The sequence below is a fragment of the Leiobunum rupestre genome, chromosome 3 (genome assembly GCF_980474605.1).
Source record: "Leiobunum rupestre chromosome 3, qqLeiRupe1.1.hap1, whole genome shotgun sequence".
Classification (NCBI taxonomy): domain Eukaryota; kingdom Metazoa; phylum Arthropoda; class Arachnida; order Opiliones; family Sclerosomatidae; genus Leiobunum; species Leiobunum rupestre.
The window spans coordinates 68,236,014-68,263,687 of record NC_143386.1 but is presented as its reverse complement, the minus strand read 5'-3'; the positions used below and the strand labels follow the sequence as shown (position 1 = coordinate 68,263,687).

At 41.2% G+C, this 27,674-nt stretch overlaps 2 protein-coding genes across 2 annotated transcripts; one reads left to right on the top strand and one right to left on the bottom strand.

Moving 5' to 3' along the window:
- Nucleotides 1–3,579: 3,579 nt before the first annotated feature.
- Nucleotides 3,580–17,403, top strand: mRpL49 (mitochondrial ribosomal protein L49). Its single transcript, XM_090170341.1, has 4 exons — nucleotides 3,580–3,788; nucleotides 8,411–8,636; nucleotides 13,029–13,156; nucleotides 17,195–17,403. The coding sequence occupies exons 1-4, from the start codon at nucleotides 3,678–3,680 to the stop codon at nucleotides 17,339–17,341; spliced, it is 612 nt and encodes a 203-aa protein (XP_090026467.1). The 5' UTR covers nucleotides 3,580–3,677; the 3' UTR covers nucleotides 17,342–17,403.
- Nucleotides 17,404–18,966: 1,563 nt separating this feature from the next.
- LOC149954443 (uncharacterized) lies at nucleotides 18,967–24,551 on the bottom strand. Its single transcript, XM_090169903.1, has 2 exons — nucleotides 24,251–24,551; nucleotides 18,967–19,085 (listed from the first exon to the last, which is right to left on the bottom strand). The coding sequence occupies exons 1-2, from the start codon at nucleotides 24,549–24,551 to the stop codon at nucleotides 18,967–18,969; spliced, it is 420 nt and encodes a 139-aa protein (XP_090026029.1).
- Nucleotides 24,552–27,674: the final 3,123 nt, after the last annotated feature.

Genomic DNA, 27,674 nt, shown 5'->3' with positions numbered 1-27,674 from the left:
ACAGTAAAGGAAGTTCTTTATGTTCCCAAGCTCGGAGGAAGTCTTCTGTCTGTCCATAGACTAACCAGCCTTGGTCATAAAGTCATCTTTCAATTAAATACCTGTAGTATATTTAAGGGTCGACGATTGGATGCGGTTGCAGAAATGGATGGTTGTACAGGCTCAAGTGCAAAGAAAGTGTGAACGCCGTAAAAAGAGAAGAGATGAAGCATGACGACTGCCTTCATTTATGGCACAGACGATTCAGCCACCGAGATCAGAAGGCCATCAAGAAGCTGCATGACAAAGACATGGCGGTTGGAATACAAATGCGTCAATGTAGTCAGAGGGTTTTCTGTGAGTGCTGTATAAAGGGGAAAATGCCGTCAAAACCATTGCCAAAGGTGTCTGAAACTACAAGTTCCCAACCACTGGGTTTAATCCATACCGATGTCTGTGGCCCGATGCAGCAAGCTACTTTCAGCGGTTGCCGATATTTACTGACCTGTATCGACGACTATTCACGTTTCACTCATACGTATCTCATCAAAAGGAAAACTGAAGTCTTGTCCAAACTCAAGGAGTACGTGGCCCTGGTGTCCAACAAGTTCCGAAGAAAACCAGTCAAAATTCGTTCCGACAATGGCGGCGAGTATACTGGGAACGAGGTCAAGGAGTACCTCCGAAAGGAAGGCATCGAATACCAGTTAACTGTTCCGTACACCCCGGAACAAAATGGCGTAGCAGAACGTAAGAACCGGCCCCTTAACGAGATGGCTAAGTGCATGCTCCTTGACGCCCAATTGAGGGACATTTACTGGGGAGAAGCAGTAAATACGGCTACATACCTGCAGAATAGGTTGCCGAGTCGTCCACTGGATCGAACACCCTACGAGCTGTGGCATGGTTCAAAACCTAGACTCCAACATATCCGAGTATTTGGCAGCAGGGCGTTCACCTAAATTCCCAAAGAGAGACGAACAAAATGGCACGGCAAGACCATTGAGAGGATTCTTGTTCGCTACGAAACAGCTACCAAAGGCTACCGTATCATGGATCCGACAACCAACAAGATAATCATGAGTAGGAATGTACGTTTCGATGAGGGAAGATCCGATTTGGAAAAGCCAAACTCTGGATTACACTCGAAAGGGGATACCTTCCATCAATTTCCTATGTCAGTAACCACGGATTATCCCATCGGTCCTGATAACTCCAAAGAAGACAAATCCGACAAGACTCCAGAATCCGACACGGATACGGGATCTGAGAAACAAGAAACCGATGAAAGAGAATTACCAAGGCGATCAGGAAGACCTAATCATGGCATCCCACCAAAACGGCTAACCTACAAAGCAAGTACTGCCGAGGCACGTCCACCACGGGAACGAAGTCGTCAATCTGCCTCATCGGGAAAAGACGAAATGGGTTCAAGCGGCAGAAGATGAAATCCAATCATTGCGTGACTTGAAGAATTGGTAACTATCGGAGCTACCGGCAAACAGAAAGGCGATTGGATGCAAGTGGGTCTTCTAGACCAAATTTGATAAAGACGGGAATGTCCAGAAATACAAAGCACGCCTCGTCGCCAAAGCTATGCACAACAATACGGCACCGACTACGATGAGACGTTTGCCAAATGCAAAGTAGATTTTGAAGAATAGCAAAGCACTGGGCAAAGGAATCCACAAATACATTTAATATATAAACCAAATTACAAAACCTGGGGAAAAAATTAAAATAAAATCAAATGGAATATTTATAAATTAAGCTTATATTTAAGGATATACTTTGGTCATTAGTAATGTTGCTTGAGCTGGTGCAGCAAGAAGGGATAAAGATCGCCACAACGAAAGGCCTAATATTTCTAAGAAATCATAAAGGGTTAATTTATCGATCTAAGAGTGTTGTTTAAATTCTTCAAATAAAGGGAAAATGCTTAAGAAGCATTAAACTGCAAAATCAAGGGGCCTCAAATAAATGCCTTACCTTAAAAATTGAGTTGCTGGTTTGAAGGTGCCTCAACCATGATAATATTTGACCATGATGAAACACTTCTCCCATGTTTGACCAAGAGGTTGGTTTGAACTATATCATTTAAATTTCCCCGTCCCTAAAGTAATTCACTTTTACACCGACTTAAAATAACGAAGAATATTAATGAGAAGGTGAAAAGGGAATTCATTAGTAAAATACTAAATTGATATTGTTCAAAGGCCAAAAGTTATGTTAGAATAATACAATATTTACTTATAATAATAATATTAAACGTTATTTTGAGTTTCTTCCCAATAATTCAAATATCTAAATTCAAATTACCACTAAGATACAGGTGAACACGTGCAAAAAAACAATATAAGCAGACTATATTTGCAAAAATATAGTTAGAAGGCGCCACCGCCGAATGATAAAGTTTACTCTAAGTGAAGAATTTGTCCCAAGAAAACCCCGATTTCCGAAGCCGTAATGACCTTAGTAATGAAATTGACTTTAATAAACAAAAGATATATACATAAATACATTTTCGTACCTAAAATTCAAACCTAAAGAACTCGGACCGATAGGTCTTCGAGGAGGAGTTTTAACATAATTTAGCCCAATTGTTGTTTTTATTAAAAGTCTCGTTTAATGAACAGTGAGTAGACAGTCCACTAGCGAGGCCCCCGGGGGAAATGTGTTCAATACCGAGACCGCGTTGCCTCGTTGGACAGCGATCGCGATCCTTTGCATGAGATATTCGACGGAACGCGTCTCGCCGGTTACCTCCCGAATTTTCCAACCGATGGAGTGAACCAATACCAAGCCTTCGCGCCCGAAGGAGCCCAGGATTTCAATGGCAACGGCTCTGAATAGGTATCGATTTTCTAGGCCCTCGTAGTTGGATTTCTTCTTGTTTTCAGCCTGAGTGGCGGCCCAGAGAGGGGCTGACGAAGAAGATGCCAAATACGATGGCGCTAGATTGACAGTGCAGGTGAAATCCCACACCAGGGATTTTCCACCTGCCCAAGGGACCAGAGACATGCCATCGGGTCGTTTCCCATCATCCCGCGATAGGCCAGGAGGCTCGAGGATGGATGGCACGCCAGCAGATACTAGGGCGCGTTTTCGGATGTCGTTAACAGCGCCGTGGCGCGAAAGCCGACCCGCCCTTTTCTTACAGCTCAAGCCATGAGGGCCGAAAGAGTCAACATGGCTTCCACAGCGGCACGAGTGCGGAACACAAATTTTAGCACCTAGCCGAAGGCCGATGGCTATCCTAAAAGAGTCGTCATTGTAATTGTATCTCTAGTTATATATTCCCAACTCAATGGTTGGAAATGGGGCACTAGTCACGGTAAATAAATAAATAAATTTACCTAAATGTTCATAAATAATGGTGAATATGGCGTTTCATAAATTGATCAATCCCATTACATTTATAAAAAAAAATTAGGATAAGATATTTCTATTTTAATTCTGACGGGCAAAGCAAAATGTTGGCTGTCCCTTTTGTTTTTATATCCCCACTAGTGAAACTGACTACTAAAAAACATATCCTTATTTCCAGCCCTGACCACTAGTGTTTTCTGGGATGCTGGTTGTCTGCCAAAGGCTGTCTGCTTAAACGTATGCTATGTTTTAACCTCCAAGTTCTGTGTAAAGGTGGTAACAAGAAAATGCCAAGTTTGGTTATAATATAGAACCACGTAATTTTTGTCATGTCGTTGTTTATAAATAATATGGCAAATTTTCGATTATCAAAGAGATTTTCATTAAATGGTTTTGTTCATTTAGTTAGATATTACTACGTTGCGCCTGTGCCTGATAAGGTAAGTTGGGTATTTAGTTCAGTTTTCTCTTAACTAAATACTAAATTCTGTAGACCCAAACTGGCTAGTTTTAACAATAGGTACTTCTGTTTATTTTTTTAGGTTTACTATTTGTGAAGGATTACAATAATGCAAAACAATTTAACCGCAATTTATTATTTAGAAATATATTATAAATATAAAATTGGTACTTTCCAGCAATTTTTACCTCGGCAAATAGGACAAGTCATATTTCGAGATTTTTGTACTTGTTGGATGAGGTAGGACTGATGACGAATTAGATTTAACGATAAGATATTACAAATTTTTTAAAACGTGTGCAAACCGAAAAGGTATTTTTTTACGGCGAATTCAATTCGCTAGATACTAGGTACGATTTCACTGGATACGATGTCCGTCGGTGGGGTTAATATACGCACCCAGGAGGAGGGAAAACTCCTTCGTGTGGGATCCATTCATCTCTCAATCGCTCTCCCTTGTTTAATTTGTATCACAAGAGACTATACTAGGTACTGTCCACTAGTTCGCGTTATAGGGGGCACAGCTTGATTAGCAAGAATGGGGCTTTGGTGGCGCCGTGATTCGGCAATACTTCGTTTACGAGTCCACTTTTACTTTTAGTTTGGAACTTGCTTATCGGTTGTAGTTTTGCTTTAGACAGATAAATTACGTTTTACTGTTGCTTTCGGTTACTTTACCTAGTCAAAATGTCACTGGGGTTGTGTTGTTGTGCGTTCTCCTGGTTCTCTTTTACTCAATTTTTCTTATGTTAAATTTAGTAATGTCGTGCCATGAAATATATTTCGTCATCAGTCCTACCTCATCCAACACGTAGAAAAATCTCGAAATATGTCGTATTTTCCGTTGTGAAAATTGCTGGCATGTAACAATTTTACATTGATCATATCTTTCTAAATAATAAATTGCGGTTAAAACTTTTTGCACTACTGTAATCCTTGAAAAATAACAAACCAAAAAACAAAAGTAATAATTGGTAGAAACCACAAAGTATTTATATTTAGAAGTATGACTTTGTGGAGACGATGCAGTAGTCAAATACACTTTTGATAAAGACAGTTAAACTTTATCTAATCAGAGATGGGCAAAAACCAATTTTCAGAGCTCACACTCCTCTCTTTAGAGTCAGATGTTGGAGCTCGCACTCGCGCTCTTCTCTTTTTTTTCTCAGAAGCTTGAGCTCGCGCTCACACTCTTCTCTTTTTTTGGTGGAAGCTTGAGCTCGCGCTCGCGCTCTTCTCTTTTTATGGCGGAAGCTTGAGCTCGCGCTCTTCTCTTTTTTGGCGAAAGCTTGAGCTCGCGCTCGCTCTCTTCTCTTTTTATATGCGAGAGTGAGCTCGCGCTCGCGCTCTTCTCTTTTTTTATCCGAAAGTGGAGCTCGCACTCGCGCTCTTCTCTTTTTTCATCCGAGAGTGGCGCTCGCGCTCAAAAATAGCTCTCCCACTCTTTTGAGCTGAGAGTGCGCCGATCTCTGTATCTAATACCAAAAGTAGCATAAGACCTAAAAGTGTGTCAGAACGGTATAGTTTTTAAATGAGAGTTTGTTGCAAAGTAAAAAAGGGAAACGAAGAGGGGGTCGGAAAAAACGTCATCAAAATCGAGTTACTCCAGCGCCGCCGAGTGAGGCGTTTTAGAACGTATGTCTACGGGCGAGTAAATCGAATAGAGAAAATCGCGCCAGACTATAGACTAATATACAGTTGCTAGTACTATTCCAACTAGTATGTTATGTAGTCTATAGTGTGACTAGGTCTCACTAGGAATTTAATAGGCGCGAAGGTACAGCTGACACACTTTTGGGTCTTATGCTACTTTTGCTAATACTAATACTATATAGTAAAACGTGCTGAAGCTTAATGTGTTAATTATTTTTCTACATGTCCTAATAGACTAAATTTTATGTGCGCTAAATAAAAGTAAATTTCAGTAGGGAGTGATAAAGGTTTACGGGTAGCCAATTGATGGAAAATAAATTTCATTGGTTTCTTGCCTTGAATAGTTTGTTGGAGGTAGGAAAGGGGGTGGTGTAATTCCAAGCAGCCACCTTGGAACACCCTGGAACAACTTTACGACGTTCAAATCAATTAGTCTGCTTGCCAAATTTTGGCCATTCTTGATGTTTACTATGATTGATTTCATATAATAATTTGTGTTTTAATTATATCACATTCCTATTAGGCAAAGTTACAACTAAATTTATAAACACTAATATATAATTTCTTAACGATCAGTTGTTGTAGATGGTGCCATGTGCTGCATCCAAGACCATGATTAGATCTCGTCTATTTTTGACTATGTGATGTCTGAAAAATATAAACCAATCCCAAGTTCCATCTCTAGCAGTCATCCTGTTTTAGCAGAAATTTAATATATATCTCTTACAATTAAAATGAACATGTAACTTTACAAGCTTGACATATATTCCATTGGGTGGGAGTTACCCTCTAAACTGAGTATGTGAACACCCCATCAGAGTTTACTGCGTGTATTGCTTTTCGTGTGGCAGTGGCAAGGGCGTCCCGTGTTCTCTACCTACTAAGGCGCTCTTTTTCCCGTCTCGATGAGAAATCTGTCAAGATTCTATACAACACATAAGTGCGCCCGCACCTAGAATACTGTTCCAGTATAAGGAGTCCGCATTTGATTAAAGGGGAACGGCCAAGCTTTTCCAAATATGGCCTTATTTCCGTATCAAAAGATTAACAAGACGTTCAATATACTAACACGTACCTTTTTTGTCTTGAAAAAATAGCTTTTGGCCCAAAAAGTTGAAAAGAAAAATAACGCCAGGTGTTTGGGTTTGAATTTTCGCCGCCATCTTGGGGGCTGCCGCCAGCGCCCCTAACCCCGTATGAGCGATTTGCGAACTATCCTAACTTTTAAAATCACGCGATTTAGGCTTAGTACTCTTATAACTGGAACGCGCCGCGCGTGCAAAACATATTTTTTGCGTCTTCAGCAGCGCACGCTTTTACGTTGTTTTTCTGTCTCACCGACTTCTCAGCAGGTGTCGTGGCGGACGCGCGCTTTTCGATTTCCCGAAATTTCTTTATTTTATTAAAAATTAACCACTCAATATTTTTTGATGCGGTTTTCGCCATAAATTTTAGTTTTTAATGGGCTATAGGGCTATCTAACTGGTTAAAGCTCGGCCGTTCCCCTTTAAGGACATAGTGTCTTGAGCGTGTGCAACGTAAAGCTACCAAGATGGTTTCTCGCCTTCGCCAGTGCTCGTCCGAAGAACGCTTGAAGAGGCTCGGAATGCAATCGCTAGCAACCCGACGTTTGCGGATTGATTTAGTTGAGACTTTTAAACTCGTGCATGGGCTATATGATCTGCGCACAGATAAATTCTTTAAAGTGCTTTGGAGTGGTAGAAATGCTCCAAAAATATTGAAAACCAGATGTGTCACGTCATCCAAACGAACTTTCTTCACCCATCGTGTGTCACAATCTTGGAACTCTCTCCCGTCTGCTGTAAAATCGCGTTCTTCAGTTGGTGCTTTTAAAACTAGATTGGACAAATGTATGGGATGGACCCGAGGGGCTAACCACTCTTAGATTCTCATTCAAATTCCCTGACTTTTCCAGGTTTTCCCAGAAAGTCTGTACACCGATTACGCCGGATTACGTTTAGATTAGCACTGCCAAAGGCAGGGACTTCAAAGATTACGCGTAATCCCATTAGTTCAGTCAAAGGTACGGCTCTGTTCACCGATTTCGCGGAGTGATTAGCCCGTCGGATGGACCTAATCCGTTCCTATTTTTTGTCTTTTTTTGTCTCTCTTTTGTTTTTGTAAACGATGCTGACTCAGTTCAATAAATTTTATTCTATTCTAACCATGTAAAATGTTAAAATTACACTGAATGGGAATATGTATTAATTAATAAATTATTTTCCCGATGTAGTAGTTTTAGAAACTTGATATATTATGAATTTCGTCAGCACCGTTTTCTTTGAACAAGCATTTTGAACAATCAGCGGGAACCGGCAGGGCTTCCACATTTGGGGTCTAAAATTTTCCTTAGACTGCGATAATTTAATTTAATGAAAAATCTCTTTTTTCCCTTTTTTGACTGGGAAATTCCCAGTTTTTATCCCTTTTGGAGCTTTTAATACTAACATAAAAGTATAGACTTATGTACCAATTTATATAAATATTCAGTTTAATTCTGAAAAGAATTCCAAATATAAGTTTTATTTATTACAAAATTACTTACATTTGAATAGCCAAATATTTAAGTCGCAAATGGATATTTAGATCATTATATTATTAAAATGACCAGCATTTTAGGAACTTATTAAAAATATTTTAACACATCTGTGACTCATAACATATCCATAGACTAAATATACAATTAGAGTAGCCTTTTGGAAGGTTGAAAAATCCCAGAAAATGGAAAAATTCCCCGCCTGTGGAAGCGTTGGAAACCAGTGAAGGTATATGTTTCAAGAAATTAACATCAGCAGTTTAGGCAGATAAATACTTCTACGTACAAGTTCTTTTATACACTTTTGGTAGTTAGGAACTGCCACTCCTATTTATTTTACTGACCATTTAAATTTAATTAATTAGTTAAGTAATTAACTTATTTTTTTATAGATCATACCAAACTTTTCTGAAAGAACTGGTGGTAAGGTAATGGAAAACAGAGATGAAGTTTTGGCTGATGCTGAAAGCTCGAGATATACCCGAGTAAAGGAAGTGGATGGATGTTGGCAATTTGTGGAAAAACTTAAGCCCAAAATGCAAAATTTAAGGGATTTTCAAAAAATCACTCCAAATCCCTTGAACATTAATTCCGAGCAACTGTGGAAACCTCCTGCGGGTATGTTACCATTTTCTCTTAGCAATAAAAAATTTGATAAAAAAATGCAGATTTTTAACGGGAAGCGCCTAGCTTTATTCAGTATCATCATATGTAACGTAATTACTCATAAGTATGCCTCTGTATAACATTTCCATTGAAAAAAATTCAATGAGACCTTGTTTCACGCGGAACATACATTGAGCGAACCCAAAAATGCCAAAATGCTTATAATCCTCGCGCTATTGAAAAGGTTACCATGGAAATGAAGTCATGTGATCGCGAGGCACGAGCTAAACTTGACATGGGTAAAGCCAGAAACGCGCGAGGAATCCTCACTAACTTCCGTTTCCCATCAGTAAAGTTGATGACGCGTATTTCGTCACGGAGTTGTAAGTGACGTAATTTACGTCATATCCCGTGAACAAGGTTTCATTAACGAAAATGCTTTTATGGCATACTTATGAGTAATTATGTTACATATGGTATCATTAATAAGAGGTGTTACGTAATACATTTTTGAAGTTCCGCTATCTTTACTCTTAAGCGACAGTGACTTCTTAAACTTGGTTGAACAACAACTAGTCTCCTCCAAATTAAGTCTGTAACCATTATGAATAACCTTTGCAAAAATCTCTCCATCTTACATCGAGTGACTCAGCGGGTAGGGTGCCTAGAGTATTTTAAAAGCGTAATAAGACAAGTTTAAAGAGTCAGAATTGGGAAATATTTTGGAGCAAGTCGCAGTCCCACAGCATTTTTTAAGTTGATATAATCAGTAAGGAAAAATTATTTTTTTAAATTCAGGTTCGTTGTTTGTTCCAAAAAAAAAACAGTATTATAAAATTCATTTAAGAAAAATCTAAAAAATGTTTTGTAACTATTTTAATCATTTTTGGTATTAAATATTCACTTTCCACAAACGCCAAAAACCATGTAAATTCCGTACCACAATCTACTGTGTAGTACACAATTTAAACTAAAAAATGTCTTTTTTGAAAGTTAATTACACCAGGACATTTTCATTCTTTTACAAATAATGGTTCTTTTCCTCTCTAAATGACAGATAATTTATTTTCTTATACCAGTTTGGAAAAATATTGTTAATATAATTAAATTAATAATTTGGTTGGTCTAGGTCAGCTTTGATTTGAAATGGTTACAGTACCCATTTTTGCTATTTTTATTCCTATCTTGAAATTTATTGCGTTAGTGAGCAAGAGTCAAGTGAAATTCAGTCTATAATTTTAGATAGTAATAAGTGGGAATAATTTAGTGCGTAACATCAGAAGTGTATAATATACGTGTATAATATACATGTATCTTGTAGAGTTGTGGTTATAGTTTTTAGGTAATTGGCGAATTCCAAATACGTCGGTTTTTGGAACCATCTGTCGGATCGAATTTCAAAAATGACCAAATTAATTTTTTTATCAAATTATTCTATCAAAGACCAAATTTTAGTTTGAAGAAAGTTTTTGGTGTATTGAAGGATTTAAAGGGAGTAGTATTACCGTTGCGTGGGATTAGTAGGTTTTACCAAGCTTAGAAAATACGTCGCTTCTGCCTTTCGCTAATAGAGTAGTAGCCCTCCGTAGCTTTGGCCATGGCCGCCATTGTGGGCGCGAAATTTTTTATTTAAATAACCAATAGTTGAATAAAAATTGTAAAATGTTTAAATAATCGATAGTGAATAAGCCTATTATTTAAATAAAACAAACAATTATTTAAATAAATGCCACTTTTATTAAAATAAATGCTTGGTTGCGTAAAAACATAATTAAATAAGTTAAAATGATATTCTTTTTACCAACGTTTTTTAAATAAATCGGAAAATTTGTGGGTAATGAATTAACAATTCCGAGCACTAGACTCACAGATGGTCTGGCAGCCGGGTACCGGGGAGAGAGTGGGTGATGAACAGGGACCAAAATAGTGCGTACCCCCTTTAGTTAAAACTATGTATATCGCTATAAAAATTTGTTATTTTTGCGCGGCGAAACGTTTTTCTTGAGAGGCAGGCTTTTCCGCTCTAAATACTCCTTTTATTTATTTTTAAAATTAATGCCTTTTTTCAATTCTTGTCACCCTCATAAAGAATAATACATTACAATTTAAAAAATAATAAAATCGTATAAAAATTGACCAAACTTTATTTGTCGCATTTTTATTAAGAGTTGAAACAAGCACACGGCAGTAGCAGCTTACCTAGTTCTCTAGTGTCTACCCACTACCTAGTAGTAGCTGCCGTTTATCTATCTTGCCAAAATAGAACATTTATCTCCATATTTCTAGTAAAGAAAGAGGCTCGCCTAACTGGTCTAAATGCTGTATAATTATCTAGTTCCAACTAGAATAGATATTATCATAAGTGGATCATTCTCTCTAAGTATACAAATTCCGGGTCTCGGTCGGGTATCTTAGTCTCGGTTTCTTGGCGTCAGAGCTTGTATAGAGAGCAAACTCCAAAGATACATTTTTTGAAAATATTTCGGCGGAGGCACCACCGAGTGGTCAAGACGGCAACTAAAGGGTCGTTTATTGAACAAAACTCTACCTTTGGATCTGAAACTGACCTGAAACAAATATGGTACAGGTTTTTTTGGGGGATAAATTCGATGAGCCTACCCCCAAAATCTCTCTCTCTCTCTGGCCCTCGAGACACGTTTCAGACGTGAAATGTACCATAAGAGATGTAAGAAACGTTACATTCGGCAGTATAAATTTAGAGTGAAGTTGAGGTGATACACAGTATAGGGCGGTTAAAAAGGGCTGCCAGACCGACCCCGACAAAGACTCTAGTCATAGGTAACATAGCGTTTTGTCTACTTAGAGAGAATGATCCACTTATTATATTATGGAATCACTCCTCCCAAAATGGTTTCTTCCACTCTATAGTGTATACATCTACTTCATAGTTATCTTGTGCCCATAAAAATCATTCCTATTTACAAACGTCTAGATAACTTGCAACTTTAAATTTTGTTTGCTTCATCACTCGTGACCTTCGGTTTCGTAGCAAGGAAAAGAAAGCTGGGTTTTTTGTTTACTAACTTAGTGCCCTCTGGCGGTATAAATTTGATGCAAATACCAAATAATTTCATAAATTTGGATTAAAATCGACAAAATAAAATTATTTTTTTTAAAAATAGAATAGTGGGTTTTTCAAAGTTCACTATTTGTTATTCTAGAATTTTAAGAACTAGAATTCGATTTGTCGGTGCGAATAGTTTAGCCTAAAAATGACCAAATAATTTTCTCAAATCGAATAATGACGAATACTTAGCACAGCCCTAATGTGTAGCAAAAGTAGCATAAGACCCAAAAGTGTGTCAGAACGGTATAGTAGTTAATGAGAATTTGTCGCAAAGTAAAAAGGGGAAACGAGGGGGGGGGGGGGGTCGGAAAATACGTCATCAAAATCGAGTTACTCCAGCGCCGCCGAGTGAGGCGTTTTAGAACGTATGTCTACGGGCGAGTAAATCGAAGAGAGAAAATCGCACCAGACCATAGACTAAATATAATGTTGTTAGTACTATTCCAACTAGTAGGTTATGTAGTCAATAGTGTCTCATTAGAAATTTTAATAGGCGCGAAGGTTCAGCTGACACACTTTTGGGTCTTATGCTACTTTTGGTTGTAGAGAGAAGTATTTATCTTCCTATAGTGCCAATATTATACCATAGAAACTGGTAACTTCACAGGTTCTGCTAATTTTTTAAAATATTTTTTGAAGGAAAAGAGTGCCGGGAAAATTTGTTTTTATAGTTACTTTCTAAATTGTAAATAGTCCTTTCAGATAATTTTTACATTGTTCATCAGTAGGTTGAATAATTAATGTGGTAAATATTTTTGAAGTTTATTTACTCAGAAAAAGACACGAATGTCCATCACGCCAGGCTTACAAATAATACAATATATACATTATGTACAGAGATAAAGATAAAATTTTAATTATGAAGTTTTTGTTCTGCGGCTGGAATTGCCATTTTTTAAGGCACGTGAGCGGAAGGACAACTTACGAATGTATGTGCTACAGAAGGGGAGCGGGATTTTTGCCCTCCCTGTGTCACATGGGAATGCCTATAGGCAGGAGTAAGCTCAAAAGCTGATAACTGGGTTGTTGTATTGACCTGAGTCAGTGAAGAGTACGCACAGACATTAGTGAAGAAAATTCATATAGGGACCCAGACGGAATATGTAGATAATTATAAATTGACTAGACCTTTATTTTGAATTAAAAGCGAGAATGAAAAGAGCCTCTGTTGAGCTGAAGAGATACAACATTCAAATATCAGCTTTGGAGGGGAGGGGGGGGGGGAACTAAAATGTATTATTAATTGACGTGATTTTTTAAAACTAACTACAAATGCAGTGTAACGCTCAAATTAGTTTTTTCAACTTATTTTTCAGACAGTCCACCTGAATTACCATATTTCGTCAGCCGAACGAAAAATAATATGCTTCCTGTGTATTTTATTGTTGAACAACGCGGACCGAGGCCAATAACCAAATTACGTAAAATTAACGGAGACATTTGGGTTTGTATAACAAATTTCATTAATAATATCCTCTTCAGCCTATAATGAAACTACTCAGACTTCCTTTTCCTGTTTTGCAATAAAAGCTTCGCAAATATAGTGGCCAATAAAATTTAGTAGTGATTTAGTGTGTAAAAAAGGCTAATGCCTAGATACAATAATTATTAAAAAAAATTGCCTTATTTTTTTTGGGGGGGGGGGGTGTTATTTACTTTTTGGTTAATCAGCTGTCAAGGATTACAAAAAATCTAAATTAATTTTAGTACGGGTAAAAGAGGACCAAAAACGGATCTCCAGAGGCAAATTTTGTCCCAAATTGCAATTTGGTCTACAAATTCCATTTTGGACCGTGTTTGGTGTTGTTCCCGATAGTAGGTTTCACGCTGGGTCAGATGAGGCCAACCACGACATCATAGCTCGGTAACGATTCATCCGACGGATTTGCGGTTGGTCTCATTTGATTCGGCACTAACCAAGTCGTAAGATCCGAATATATGCTTGGTCCTGGCCAAATTCGTGATATAACCTTTCAATATTTAGTGAACTTGGGAAAAAACCATGGTTTTGAGTGTACTTTTGGTCATAACTCCGTAACTATTAGTCCTAGCGACAGAAACGATACCCAACTCGACCCGATGTCTAAATTGAAAATTTGGAGATTTTTTTGCATATTAGAGAAAAAAACGACGTAATTCAATACAAATTCGGTCCTAATCGGAACCTACTATCATCAACAACACCAAACAAATATCGAGGGCAAAAGCTATGTTGTCCACCCAGCATCGCTGCGGACTCATCGGATCTTCAAAGTAGACACCAAAATCGACATTCCTCTCGATCTCGAACGGAGGTGTCGATCGACCTCCCTCTCGATCTCGAACGGAGGTGTCGATCGACCTCCCTCTCGATCTCGAACGGAGGTGTCGATCGACCTCCCTCTCGATCTCGAACGGAGGTGTCGATCGACATCCCTCTCGATCTCGAACGGAGGTGTCGATCGACCTCCCTCTCGATCTCGAACGGAGGTGTCGATCGACATCCCTCTCGATCGACATCCCTCTCGATCTCGAACGGAGGTGTCGATCGACCTCCCTCTCGATCTCGAACGGAGGTGTCGATCGACCTCCCTCTCGATCTCGAACGGAGGTGTCGATCGACATCCCTCTCGATCGACATCCCTCTCGATCTCGAACGGAGGTGTCGATCGACCTCCCTCTCGATCTCGAACGGAGGTGTCGATCGACCTCCCTCTCGATCTCGAACGGAGGTGTCGATCGACCTCCCTCTCGATCTCGAGCGGAGGTGTCGATCGACCTCCCTCTCGATCTCGAGCGGAGGTGTCGATCGACCTCCCTCTCGATCTCGAACGGAGGTGTCGATCGACCTCCCTCTCGATCTCGAACGGAGGTGTCGATCGACCTCCCTCTCGATCTCAGGCGGAGGTGTCGATCGACCTCCCTCTCGATCTCGAGCGGAGGTGTCGATCGACATCCCTCTCGATCTCAAGCGGAGGTGTCGATCGACATCCCTCTCGATCTCGAGCGGAGGTGTCGATCGACATCCCTCTCGATCTCGAGCGGAGGTGTCGATCGACATCCCTCTCGATCTCGAACGGAGGTGTCGATCGACATCCCTCTCGATCTCGAACGGAGGTGTCGATCGACATCCATCTCGATCTCGAACGGAGGTGTCGATCGACCTCCCTATCGATCTCGAACGGAGGTGTCGATCGACCTCCCTCTCGATCTCGAACGGAGGTGTCGATCGACCTCCCACTCGATCTCGAACGGAGTTGTCGATCGACATTCCTCTCGATCTCGAACGGAGGTGTCGATCGACCTCCCTCTCGATCTCGAGCGGAGGTGTCGATCGACCTCCCTCTCGATCTCGAACGGAGGTGTCGATCGACCTCCCTCTCGATCTCGAACGGAGGTGTCGATCGACCTCCCTCTCGATCTCGAACGGAGGTGTCGATCGAACTCCCTCTCGATCTCGAACGGAGGTGTCGATCGACATTCCTCTCGATCTCGAACGGAGGTGTCGATCGACCTCCCTCTCGATCTCGAGCGGAGGTGTCGATCGACATCCCTCTCGATCTCGAACGGAGGTGTCGATCGACCTCCCTCTCGATCTCGAACAGAGGTGTCGATCGACCTCCCACTCGATCTCGAACGGAGTTGTCGATCGACATTCCTCTCGATCTCGAACGGAGGTGTCGATCGACCTCCCTCTCGATCTCGAGCGGAGGTGTCGATCGACCTCCCTCTCGATCTCGAACGGAGGTGTCGATCGACCTCCCTCTCGATCTCGAACGGAGGTGTCGATCGACCTCCCTCTCGATCTCGAACGGAGGTGTCGATCGAACTCCCTCTCGATCTCGAACGGAGGTGTCGATCGACATTCCTCTCGATCTCGAACGGAGGTGTCGATCGACATTCCTCTCGATCTCGAACGGAGGTGTCGATCGACATTCCTCTCGATCTCGAACGGAGGTGTCGATCGACCTCCCTCTCGATCTCGAGCGGAGGTGTCGATCGACATCCCTCTCGATCTCGAACGGAGGTGTCGATCGACCTCCCTCTCGATCTCGAACGGAGGTGTCGATCGACCTCCCTCTCGATCTCGAACGGAGGTGTCGATCGACCTCCCTCTCGATCTCGAACGGAGGTGTCGATCGACCTCCCTCTCGATCTCGAGCGGAGGTGTCGATCGACATTCCTCTCGATCTCGAACGGAGGTGTCGATCGACATTCCTCTCGATCTCGAACGGAGGTGTCGATCGACCTCCCTCTCGATCTCGAGCGGAGGTGTCGATCGACATCCCTCTCGATCTCGAACGGAGGTGTCGATCGACCTCCCTCTCGATCTCGAACGGAGGTGTCGATCGACCTCCCTCTCGATCTCGAACGGAGGTGTCGATCGACCTCCCTCTCGATCTCGAACGGAGGTGTTGATCGACCTCCCTATCGATCTCGAACGGAGGTGTCGATCGACCTCCCTCTCGATCTCGAACGGAGGTGTCGATCGACCTCCCTATCGATCTCGAACGGAGGTGTCGATCGACCTCCCTCTCGATCTCGAGCGGAGGTGTCGATCGACATCCCTCTCGATCTCGAACGGAGGTGTCGATCGACCTCCCTCTCGATCTCGAGCGGAGGTGTCGATCGACATCCCTCTCGATCTCGAACGGAGGTGTCGATCGACCTCCCTCTCGATCTCAAAAGGTGCTATTGTAAAAAATTCCACAAAAAATGGAGTTTCCTTAAGTTGATTTATTTTCCAGCCAATACTTAAAACAAATATTTCAAGATGAGTTTAGTCTTGTAGATACTTTATACAGGGTGTTTCAAAAGGTTATGCAAAAATTTTAAGGAGTTGTAGGGGGTGAGTTGAGAAGTATGCCTGTTTTTCTCCGAGTTCGTCGGTTTCCCGTTACAAAAAACTTGTCGAGGTTAACGGGGCTTGAAGGGCTTGCCACCACCCTCCTACGCATTGTAACCCGGTCACCTGAGTTAATGGCTTAAAAAGTCGCTCGATGCCGTAGGCCTAAGGTGGTGCCTAGGGTATTAGCCTAGCTGATTATTATTTTTCCCAACGGCAATTTTCCTAAGATAAGTGAAAAGAGCACCAGAGAGCTTCAAAGTGTGGCCTACTAGCCCCTGGAAGTAGGCTGTAAAAAGCGCAAAACCAAGCAGCAGGGACTTAAAATACTGTTTCAGTTTACTTTTTTACGCTGGTTACCACGATTTATTTACAAAGTCCTTTTTTACCTATTACACGAAACCAAACATTAAGGTTCGCGTTTCCCTGCTGTTTGGTTTTGCGCTAGTTGCATCATACTTTCAGGGGTTAGTAGGCCCCACTTTGAAGCTCTCTGGCGCTCTTCTAACTCATCGTAGGAAAATGGGACAAAAACAGGCATACTTCTCAATTCCCCCCCGCCTACCACTCCTTAAAATGTCTGCATAACCTGTTAAACACCCTGTATACTTCATAAAAATTATAATAGTTACCAATCTCTTTTTTTTTTATTTCCAGAGCCTTGAGAAAGACTTGAAGACTTACATCGAAACCAAATATAACAAAGAAATAGATTCTGCAGTGCATGAAGTGGTTGGTTTTATCAAATTTAAGGGAAATTTTGAAGCTGATGTGAAAGAATATCTTTATGACAAAGGTTTTTGATATGTGTATATTTTGAAAAAGTGCGAAATTAAATTTTGCAAGCTAAAGGTGTTAATGTGGAACTTTAACGTCTGGTCATTTACAATTTAATACACAGTATATTGAAACTTCTAGGACCTAAAATAACCTTTTTATACATGACAAATTTGTATATTCTCTGAAGTCAGACGCGTACCTACAAGGGGGCAGAGGCTGCCATAATAGGAGCCACATGAATTAGGCGATTGTACCACCATTTTCAGACGTACGACAATTATTGTACACGTTGATAATTTCGAGCTAATTTTTAGGACGTACGATATTTTGGTGTTATTATTTTCCCGGTTATTATAGATTATAAATAATTACAAGACATGATGAATGTGAAACGTGGTCTCTTGGAATATCTGAAAGCGCACTGGCTTCTCTAATCTTTATGAAAGTGGCGCGTCTGTTGAGTGCGTTACAAAGTAAGGGTGCCAAGCGCGCTATTCAAACCCATCTATCACATCTCCCCTCTTAAGATTAGATTCAGGATTTCAAATGTATATACCAGTCAACCAAAACAATTGTTCTTAATTTACATAACTTGTTACGGATTTCCCTTTATCGTAGCCAAACCATAACCAATGCACCACTCCGTACGTTACAATTTAATAGATATCCCGGGTTAAACGCGTATCGCTCACTATTGGAGATAGCGTAGGCTTTTGCCGCTTATAACTAGAAATGATAATACTTATACCAGGAATTGCCAGGTTTAATTAAACATCATAATGAAACACTTAAACAACTTAATTCAGCACAAAACTTCAATAACAACACCTAAATAACAACGTTTAAACAACTTAAACCAATATGAATTAAACCTGAATTTAATTTATCATCACCCTTATCAGTCTATAACTGATTACCTCAAACACCCCTAGATGTTCGTCTAAAGTCAAAAACATACTTAAGTTCTCAGTAATCTCTAGTCAGCATCCCTTGGGAAGAGTTTACACGGCCGTAAAACACGACGCATCTCTGTCGTACCCGCACATTCCGACACCTTTTCTGCTGCAATCCGCGCAAGAACGTTCAGGCGTACCGGCACATTTCCAAAGGCGCCAGGGGCGCGAATCGTGGGTACTTTTACCCTTTCAGACTTTCGAATAACTTATTAGCCTTAGTATCAAGTAAACGAACTGCGTCCTGCCGTTAGCAAGTCGACCAACAGTTAAGTCGCGGAAAACTCTTGTTTGCGCCAGATACCTAACATATTACGTTACCAACTTTGAAAGAATATTATAGATCTAGCTTTTTCGGCGGTCTAATAATTATCTACACATCTTGCGCTTTTGGTAAGGTAGTATACTGGCGGTTTTCTTCTTCCAAAGAAATTCGCTGTTTCTATCGTGGTTGTACGTCTTGCGCATCTCGCCTTTCTAGACCATTTTATGCCATTTCTCTGTCATGATGCAGATCAGGGTATTCGTATTTGATTGAAAAGTCAGGTTCGATACGGCGAAGAGGTACTAAATGATATCGGTTTCTTCGCTTTGTACTTTTCGTTGTGTCCACAACTTAAGATCTTGGCTCTGGGGCTTTTTTAGGTATTGTTCCGGAACGTCGAAGGTCTAAGCTCCATACTTGGTAATTAGGATTTAGTTCTTCCAGTTGTCGTGCCCCGTGGCGTCGATCATAGTTGGATATTTGTTGAACTCTTTTCTCTCTTCTTTAAGGCTGTGCCCGTCCGGAATATTTCGTTGCAATTCCTCAGGTACTATAATCAATGACGTACGAAGCCCATTAGAAGCTCTGCGGGTGAAAATCGATTTGGTAATAGTGTGGCTCGGTAGTTTAGCGTTACTTAGGACTCGGCGATCGGATAACGGTTGTCTACTAGTAAATGCACTCCTTGGTGGAGTGAATAATTGTTAAATACCACATTTTAGTTTAACTTGCCAATTTTATCCATGAAAGTTTAATGGGTAAAAAACTTTCCTATTTTATTTGCCACTGTTGTTGTGTTGGTATTTAAAAAAATTAGAACTTTCACTGTTTCATTATCGGCGAAAATGAACCTCCTAGACAAATCATTCGATCGTCTTTAGTCTGATGTTATACGAAAACTGTTAAATTCAAATATCAAACAAATCTTATCAGGCTTTATCGGCTTACATGTAGCTATCTTTTATATACAGGGTGTCTACATTTGATCGGCCCAGGCATTTTTCTCAAAACCTATACCTTCTAGAAATGTGAAATTTTCAGTATGGACTCTCTCGGGGGAGATCGTTGTTATTTGTGAATTTTAGAAAAATCGTGAAATATTTCACAGTTTTAGAATTTGTAGTTTTTGAACGCTAGGTGGTAGACGAAAAGTTTCAATGAGTACGTTGTAGAGCATACTCGAAAACCTTTAATGGAGTTGGTGTGGTCAAAATCGTACATTACAAATTAAGTGTTAGAACGAGCGCAATTTTATAAGGAATTACAGTAGAACCCCGCACACGTTCTCTAGGGACAAAATGTTGGTGTTTTTTATTAAACAAGAAAAAGTAGTTTTAGGGTCTACAATATGAAAGCTTTTTTTTGCACTTATGATTCGTTTAAAATGTGGGTCCGTTGTAGTAAAATTTCACTTGTTCTAACACTTAATTTGTAAAGTGTTAGAACAAGTGCAATTTTATAAGGAATTACACATATGGTTATTCTGGCGGTTAAATCGGCCTGTAAAATAACATTATTGTTTTGTAAATATTATATTGCTTTGTATATATCTCGAAATTAATTATCAGTGTAAATATTTCATTTTGTTATTATAACCTGCCTAATGACTTTGCGAAGCATCTTTTCCCCCGGATATTGCCTGTCAGGGGGGTTTTTATGATGCTTCGGAAACTTGCGATTTATGAGCACTTAAGCGCAAGTTTCGGAAAGCTGTCGTGGAATTGAAGAAAGGGACGCGTTCTCTCTTTGTCACGACAGCGCCCGCGCACCGATTGAAGCCTATTAGCGTTAAAGGCGTGGAAAAGCGATCGGTGCTCGGTACCCCAAGGCCAAAACCATAAAAGTAAAAGTTCTAAAAATTGAGAATAAAAAATAGGAGGGGAAAGGTTCACTTTCTCCTCAGTTACATTTTTAGCGGCAACCCATAAGGTTAAGATTTCAATTCCTCTCCAGAAGAGAGAAATTCTCCAGTTAGAGAAACAGTTTAACCATAAGTTAATAGAATAAACAAGTTTGAGCAGGCAATCCTGTGTTGTCTAAAGTTATTTCATCCGACTTAAAACGACAAACGTTTACAAACTAAGCGTACATTTTAATTTTAGTTAATTAGTTAAGCCCCGAAGGCTTACCCCCGCTAGTAACTCGCAACACGGCCAATAGCCTTCGCATTTTTGTACGTAAATGAAAGAAATGTCTGAAAGATTTAATTGAACATTTTATTCGAATAACATTAGAATTTTACAAGTGAGGTTCTATGATACCTCCGTTTGCCGCGATACATGTTTGGGCACGATGAAGCATGTTTTGAAACGAGTGTCTGATCATATCAGGAGTGACAAGTTCGAAGGCTGCAATGATTCGGTGACGCAAATCTTGTGCTTTGATGAACCCCCACAAGAAAAAGTCCATCGGAGTTAGGTCTGGAGACCTTGCAGGTCATCGAACGTAACCGTTCCTGCCAACCCAACGCTGAGAGAACTCGTTGTTAAGATGCTCCACTACACATAGGTACGTGGGGTGGTGCGCCGTCATGTAGGTACCACATCTGTCTGTAAGCTTCAGCGAAATATCTTCTAAAGCGTCTGCAAAAGCGCCAAGTAGCGTTGTCCATTAAGACGAGCTGAGAGGAAAAATGGTCCAATAACTTGATCCCCGAGCAAACCCGCCCAAACATTCAGTCGGAGTTGTTGTTGATGATGGTGAGGAAAACACCAGTGAGGATTTTCGTCACATCACATGTGGGTGTTTTGATGGTTTAAAGGATCATCTCTCCCAAAGGGACACTCGTAGGTCACCAGTATTTGATTTATGAAATTTAGGTTATCATCAGAATGGTGATTAGTCAGTTGCAGAAATCAAATGTACGTTCCATATATCCTTCGTGCAGACTGCAGAGCTTGGTGGAGGGTCGTTTGATACGGATGGAAGTTGTGATTGTGAAGAGTGGTCCACATGTAATTCCCACACTAGAAATAATACCTTGAAAATTTCGCAACTCTATCTCTTGCAGTGTCTGAAAAAATGCCCAGTCAGAGCAATTCAAAACACCCTGTATAGCTTCAAATAGATAATAATAGATATAATAAACTGCATTGTATATTTAACAATAATTATTTCAAAATAAAATTGTAACGAAATTATTTATGTAGTCAATTATCTGTTCAATAAACATAACGGTAAACATAAATATAAAAAACCACATATGTTTAACGATTATTCGTTTCAAATCAAATTATTATGAAATTATTTATAAAACCAATTATCTGTTTTCTAAACATAACGGTAAATATTGAGATTATTATTATTATTATTATTATTATTGAGTGGGGTGGCAAGTCAAGCACTTCGACTGGGTGACTTAAATAAGTCCTATTGCTGACACAAAGCTTAAAATCTGCCTGGCCGTGATGTTGGAGACGTGATAAGACTCCAACCAGTGCATACTCAAATGCTCAAAACTCTGGGCTGCATAGTAATCGCAGCTAAAGAGTACATGTGAGGCAGTTTCCTCCTCAGCTAGACAAGCTCTACAAATCGGGTCATCACTGACCCCAATAAGAGTTAAATGTCTGTTTAGATGGCAGTGGCCTGTAAGTAGGCCAATAACAATCCTAATACTAGCCCTAGAGAGCGAGAGTAATTATCTAGCTCTCTCCCTAGAAGGGCCAAGAGTAAACTTGTAACGTATTTTGTAAATATTATTTATGTTCGCTCCCCAATATTTAAAAATACTTCTAAATTGTCAATATATAGGGTATTACCAGTGACGCTCCTAAAACTTTCCATAGAGTTGCTACCAATGGTGCAATCGAAATTGAGAGAGTGGACACTTTCGCGCGCTTAATGGTGCCAGACCGGGTTAAAACCTTTTCGCGCGAGATTTTCAGGAGAGAAAATTGTTCACTGTGAGACCGAAAAGATGTGATTTGTGCGCGCCCTGTTGGGATGGGCCAAATGCCCTTCGTGTAGTTGCCGGACGCGAACGGACCAAGTGCTTTTCCAGAGTGAAACCGTTGTTGTAACTATTTAACAATTATATTTATCATTATATCTGACTAGGACTTGTGTGTTTTGTTTTGATGTATCGTAAACCTTAGTTCTCATTTATTAAATAACATCGTAACTGAATTTAACTCTCGCACTATTTAATTATTTAAATTTATCCAATGCTGACACTTACTTTAATCTTAATATCTTAATTAATTCCCCTAGACAACGTATCGTAACTTCAATTTAATATTGACTTCCCATTTATTTCAAAAAGTGTCACAAACTCTTTGGCCTGCCTTTGACCCTCAATCTCAGACCATTGTCTGAGTTGACGATCTGACATAAACTTGGAGATCAAGACGCGTACAAGTCCCCGGGAGATGGGGTGAGCAGGTTCCGGCCCAATGAACCCAGCCCTCGCACCTTCCTTGGCCAAGGCGTCGGCCCTATCGTTCCCAAGATGCCCCTTATGCCCAGGCACCCAACAAAGTTGAACTTTATTGTGGAACCCAAGAGCACAGAGGAGATCTAAGCAGCTAAAAACCAGTTAAGAAAGAATGCTATACTGGCTGAGAGCTCTAAGAGCAGCCTGGCTATCCGAATAAATCTGGATAAAGTTCCCATGATACCCTTGATGTAGAAAGCAAGCAACACAGGAGCAAATGGCAAACATTTCCACCTGGAATACACTAGAGTGTATCCCTAGGCTTACATAAACGCCAACATTATTAGTAAGGCAATACATCCCCGCACCAGTGCCATAGTGGGCCTTAGACCCATCAGTGAACTAGACGATCTCTCCTCTGGTACCGAGGGTCAAGATTAATTAGAATATCCACATTAGAGCAATAATAATTAGAGGTATTCCTTGTGTTGAAGCTCTACCTCAAGTTATTCCACTCCGCACGGCTAGGGAAGTGGACCTCAAAAGGTTTACTAAAGCGAAGTTTAGTAACCATCATATCAGAACCCATTGTCAGAATCGGCATCTGATTGGAAATATCCCGATAGAGCTCGGTGTGGCTATGCTCCCAAATATTAGCCTTCCACCAGCCATTTTGGTTAAGCGTATAGGCACCTAAAAAAGCAGCTTCCTCAATAAAGATATGGAGAGGAAGCATATTCAGGAGAATTTCTAGAGAAGTGCTTGGAGCTGTTCTCATGGCTCCTGTAATGCCGACACAAGCCAGCCTTTGTAGAGTGCGCAGATCAAACTGCACAGTCTTCAAAGTAATTCTTGGCCACCAGACCACAGCTGCATGGGACCGGACAGGTCTGATGATCATAGTGTACAGCCAGTACTTGCTAACTGCACTTCTAGTCGTCCAGTTTACCCTTCTTGACTGTATAGTCAAGATGTGCCTTCCATGTTAGTTTGCTATCCAGGATGACCCCGAGGTACTTCACCTCGGTGCTCTCCACTAGGTCCTTTCCAAATAAGGAAATACCCTCGAACTAGCCTTTTAGGAACCAAGATAGTTTTATTAGGATTAACCATGAGGTTGACCTCCCTGCACCAGCTCTCAACTGATGCTAGAGCCCTCCTCATTACATCCTTCACAGTTACCGGGAATTTCCCAGTAACGATGATCAGCGTAACCGAAACAGCGGCATCCTCCCCTGTTCAACCTCCGAACAAGTTCATCCACCACCAGGCACCAAAGAAGGGGAGAGAGAATCCCCCCTGTGGACAACAACGACTGGTGGAGACCATAAGGGAGTCACCCAGCAAGGAGGATGTCACTTTCCGGTCTGTTAACATAGATTTGATCCAAAGGCACAATGTGTCATTGATACCAAATCTTTTCGCAGCCTTCAGAATAACTGCGCTGGAGACCTTATCAAAGGCTCCCTCAATGTCAAGAAAAACCACTAAAGCAATTTCCTTGTACTCAATTGCCTTTTCCAGGCAGCTGCTGATTCCATGCAGGGCGGTCTCGGTAGACCTGTCTTTCTGAAAGGCATGCTGAGCAGCCGACAGAGGAGAGTTGCAAAGAACCTCCTCTCTAATATAGTTGTCCACCATTTTCTCCAGAATGTTTAGGAGAAAAGAGGTAAGACTAATCGGCCTAAATGCCTTAGCTTCCAGGTAATCAGATTTACCAGGCTTAGGTATAAAGATTGCTTGAGACAGCTTCCAGGTGCTAGGTATATGCCCTAGAGCAATACAAGCCCTGTAGATTCTCAGCAGCAGAGGGCATAGAATATCACTCTAAAAGGATAGGAAAATCCCATCCGGTCCCGGGGACTTATAGGGTTTAAAGGACTTTATAGCCCATATAAGTCTAGAATGCGTGACGACCTAATTCGCCACTGCCCATCTTCCCTTTTGGTTCGATTGATCCTCAAAGTGAGAGTGCCAGTGCCACCATTGCTGGTGACCTTAGAGTCCGGAAAGTGTTAGAGTATCCTTACCGGACGTGGAAAAACTACCATCTTTCAACCTAATGGTGTCAAGATGCTAAGTATTATCGTGTGCCAAAATTTTCATTAATTTGGCCGTACTGGGAACATCCAATATGTTCTCACAGAAGTCCCTCCACGAAGCCTTCTTGGAATCCCGGATAGTCTTGTGGTAGGTGGTGAGGGTGCGTTTATAGGTATCCCAATCACCCCCCTTATTTGCCCTATTGAAGAGCCTACGAGTTTCTTTGCGCAGCCTGCCAATCTCGCTGTTCCACCAAGGCACTAACCTTGGCCGGTTGGCAGGCTTTGCCGGACAATTGCGGTGATAGGAGTCGATAATGCACTGTTGCACGCGATCAACAGCCAAATCAAAATCCAACACCGATGAGAGCCGTGGCTAATCATCCTTAACGAAGAAGCTTAAGTCTTCCCTGTAACCGGACCAATCTGTGCCCCTAGGGTTACGAATAGCGGAACAAGCCCATACAGGTTTGACCAGAATATAAAAGCAAATGTGTCTGTGATCCGACAGAGACGGTTCGTTAGACACATGCCAGTTCTTAATTTTATCTGCGACATTCGCTTTACACAGTGCGAGATCAATGACCTTGCTTCTGTTAGAGATAACAAAAGTTGGTACATTGTTCCTATTAAGAATGTGAAGTCTGGTATTAACCAGATATTCCATTAAGTCATTACCACGCTGGTTGCAGTCTGAGCTGCCCCAGATTTCGTGGTGAGCATTAGCATCGCAACCGATGACCAACTTCCTCCCCAAACTCTCACAGTAGTTGATCAAACTGGCCATCCCCTGCGAGGGGGGGGGGCATCGTCCTACGGTAGGTAGGCCGATGCCATAGTAACCTCCCCACCACCATTCGACGAGGTGATGAGTTTTGCCGTGGCAATATCCCTGGAGGTGTAAATTGAGAGGGGAAGCGCTGGGTGTAGCAGAGTTATAATCATAGAATATATTACCTGCATTTTGGGGACAAAGTGTCTTGCCTTTGGCAGTCCATGGCTCCTGCATGAGAGCGACATCAAAGCTCTCCTTGGCAAACCTTCTGCAGAGTAAAGCAGAGGCCACCTTGCAGTGGTGCAGATTAATCTGCAGCACCTTCAAACTCATGTTTTAGGTGGGGTTAGCTTGATTGCTGGCCAGTTCTGCCAAGCCGTACCCAGTGGAAGATGTGGAGGCCACATTACTCCTACCGGCCCAACTAGCGTCTCCACCCAGCCTCCCCTGTTGCTCCCTCCATATGAGCAGCCTCCTTGATCTCGTCGATATCCGACAAGTCAATAGCCTTAAGGTCCTCTGCGAGAGTTTCCTCCCCAGATTCCCCAGTGGCTAGAATCTCGTCTTCCATCTCCGAGACCTCATATTGTTCCAAATTTGGCGAAGAGCCCTCCAGGCTGGTCGGGTCCTTCGACCTGCCCGTGCTAGGATCAAAGAGTATCATGAAGAAACCCCTGCCCAAGCCGGTTTCAGCTCTAAAACCAGCCTCCCTGATGGCCTTGACCGACTCTCCATCCATCTGAAAAATCCAGCGGATGGCAGTCGGGACCCCAGACTAACTGACAATCTTCCAGCATTGCGTGTTCAACGCGCTGTTGAATGCCTTAAGTCTGCGAAGAAGGATATTAGCGTCCTTCGTATACACATACTTGGTGTGGAAGGTGACCTTGAATGGTTACGGCAGGTCTGTTACCTTCATTACTAAAAGTAATTACCCACCTGGAACCAACTCCTTCTGGTCAAACTCCTTCCCCAACCATTCTAAAGTAGACACATCCTTACACAGGTAATGTACTGCGCCTCCTTCCAGCTTAAAACTCCAGAATCCTTCTCTGGATCATGCCCATTTGTTCTTCAGAGATGATTTTCATGGGATAGCCATCAATAGTAATGATAAAAACCGCATAATATCTTTGACGATTATTTTTTCTAATCAAATTGCAATGATATTATTTATAAAAAGGATTAACCGTTCCCTAAGCATGACGGTAAAAATACGCTTAAAACTAAAATACTTTTCGGTTAACCACAAATAACCGCGTTTATAACGGATAACGGTTGGATAATGCCGAGCCCTAGCGTTGCCATCGTCGCTCTTCTTGAGACTTTTCTTGACAATTTTCTTTAGGAAATTTGGGACTTGACGTCTTGCAAATGAAGTCCCATTCTGTAGCAAATTTTGTAAACTCGGATGTTAATAACGGTCCGAAATGTGTTCCGTTTTCACTGTAGACAAACTCAGATGTTCCGTGTCTTCAAAATATGGATTTCCAATGAGTGATTACTTCAGTCTCTTTCAATCTCTTAAGCAAAGTGATTTCTGGATATTTTGAGTAGTAATTGATCACGAGAAGATGCCACCGATTTTACAGATAAAACAAATCCATCGCTATTTTCTGCCACGGCCTCTTGGGAAGGTTACTTGAATCGAAAATGCTTTTTTGGCAAGATTTGTTTAGATTTTCAATGTCAAAAGACAATCTAGGCCACCATACTGCGTCTCTAGCACTGACTCGACGATTAGTAATCCTTTAGATAATGAAATCTATACGGTGTAGCCAGTAGCACCGCCAGGATTTTTCTCTGGGTAGGTACTAGTTGATATTGAGGCCCCCTATATATTTTTTATTTAAATTAGATGATTTTTTTGAGTTCGCGAGTTTTATGACCGGTCGTTTAAAATAATTGTACTTCATAAATCAAAAAATCTGTAAACATCCAGAGAAC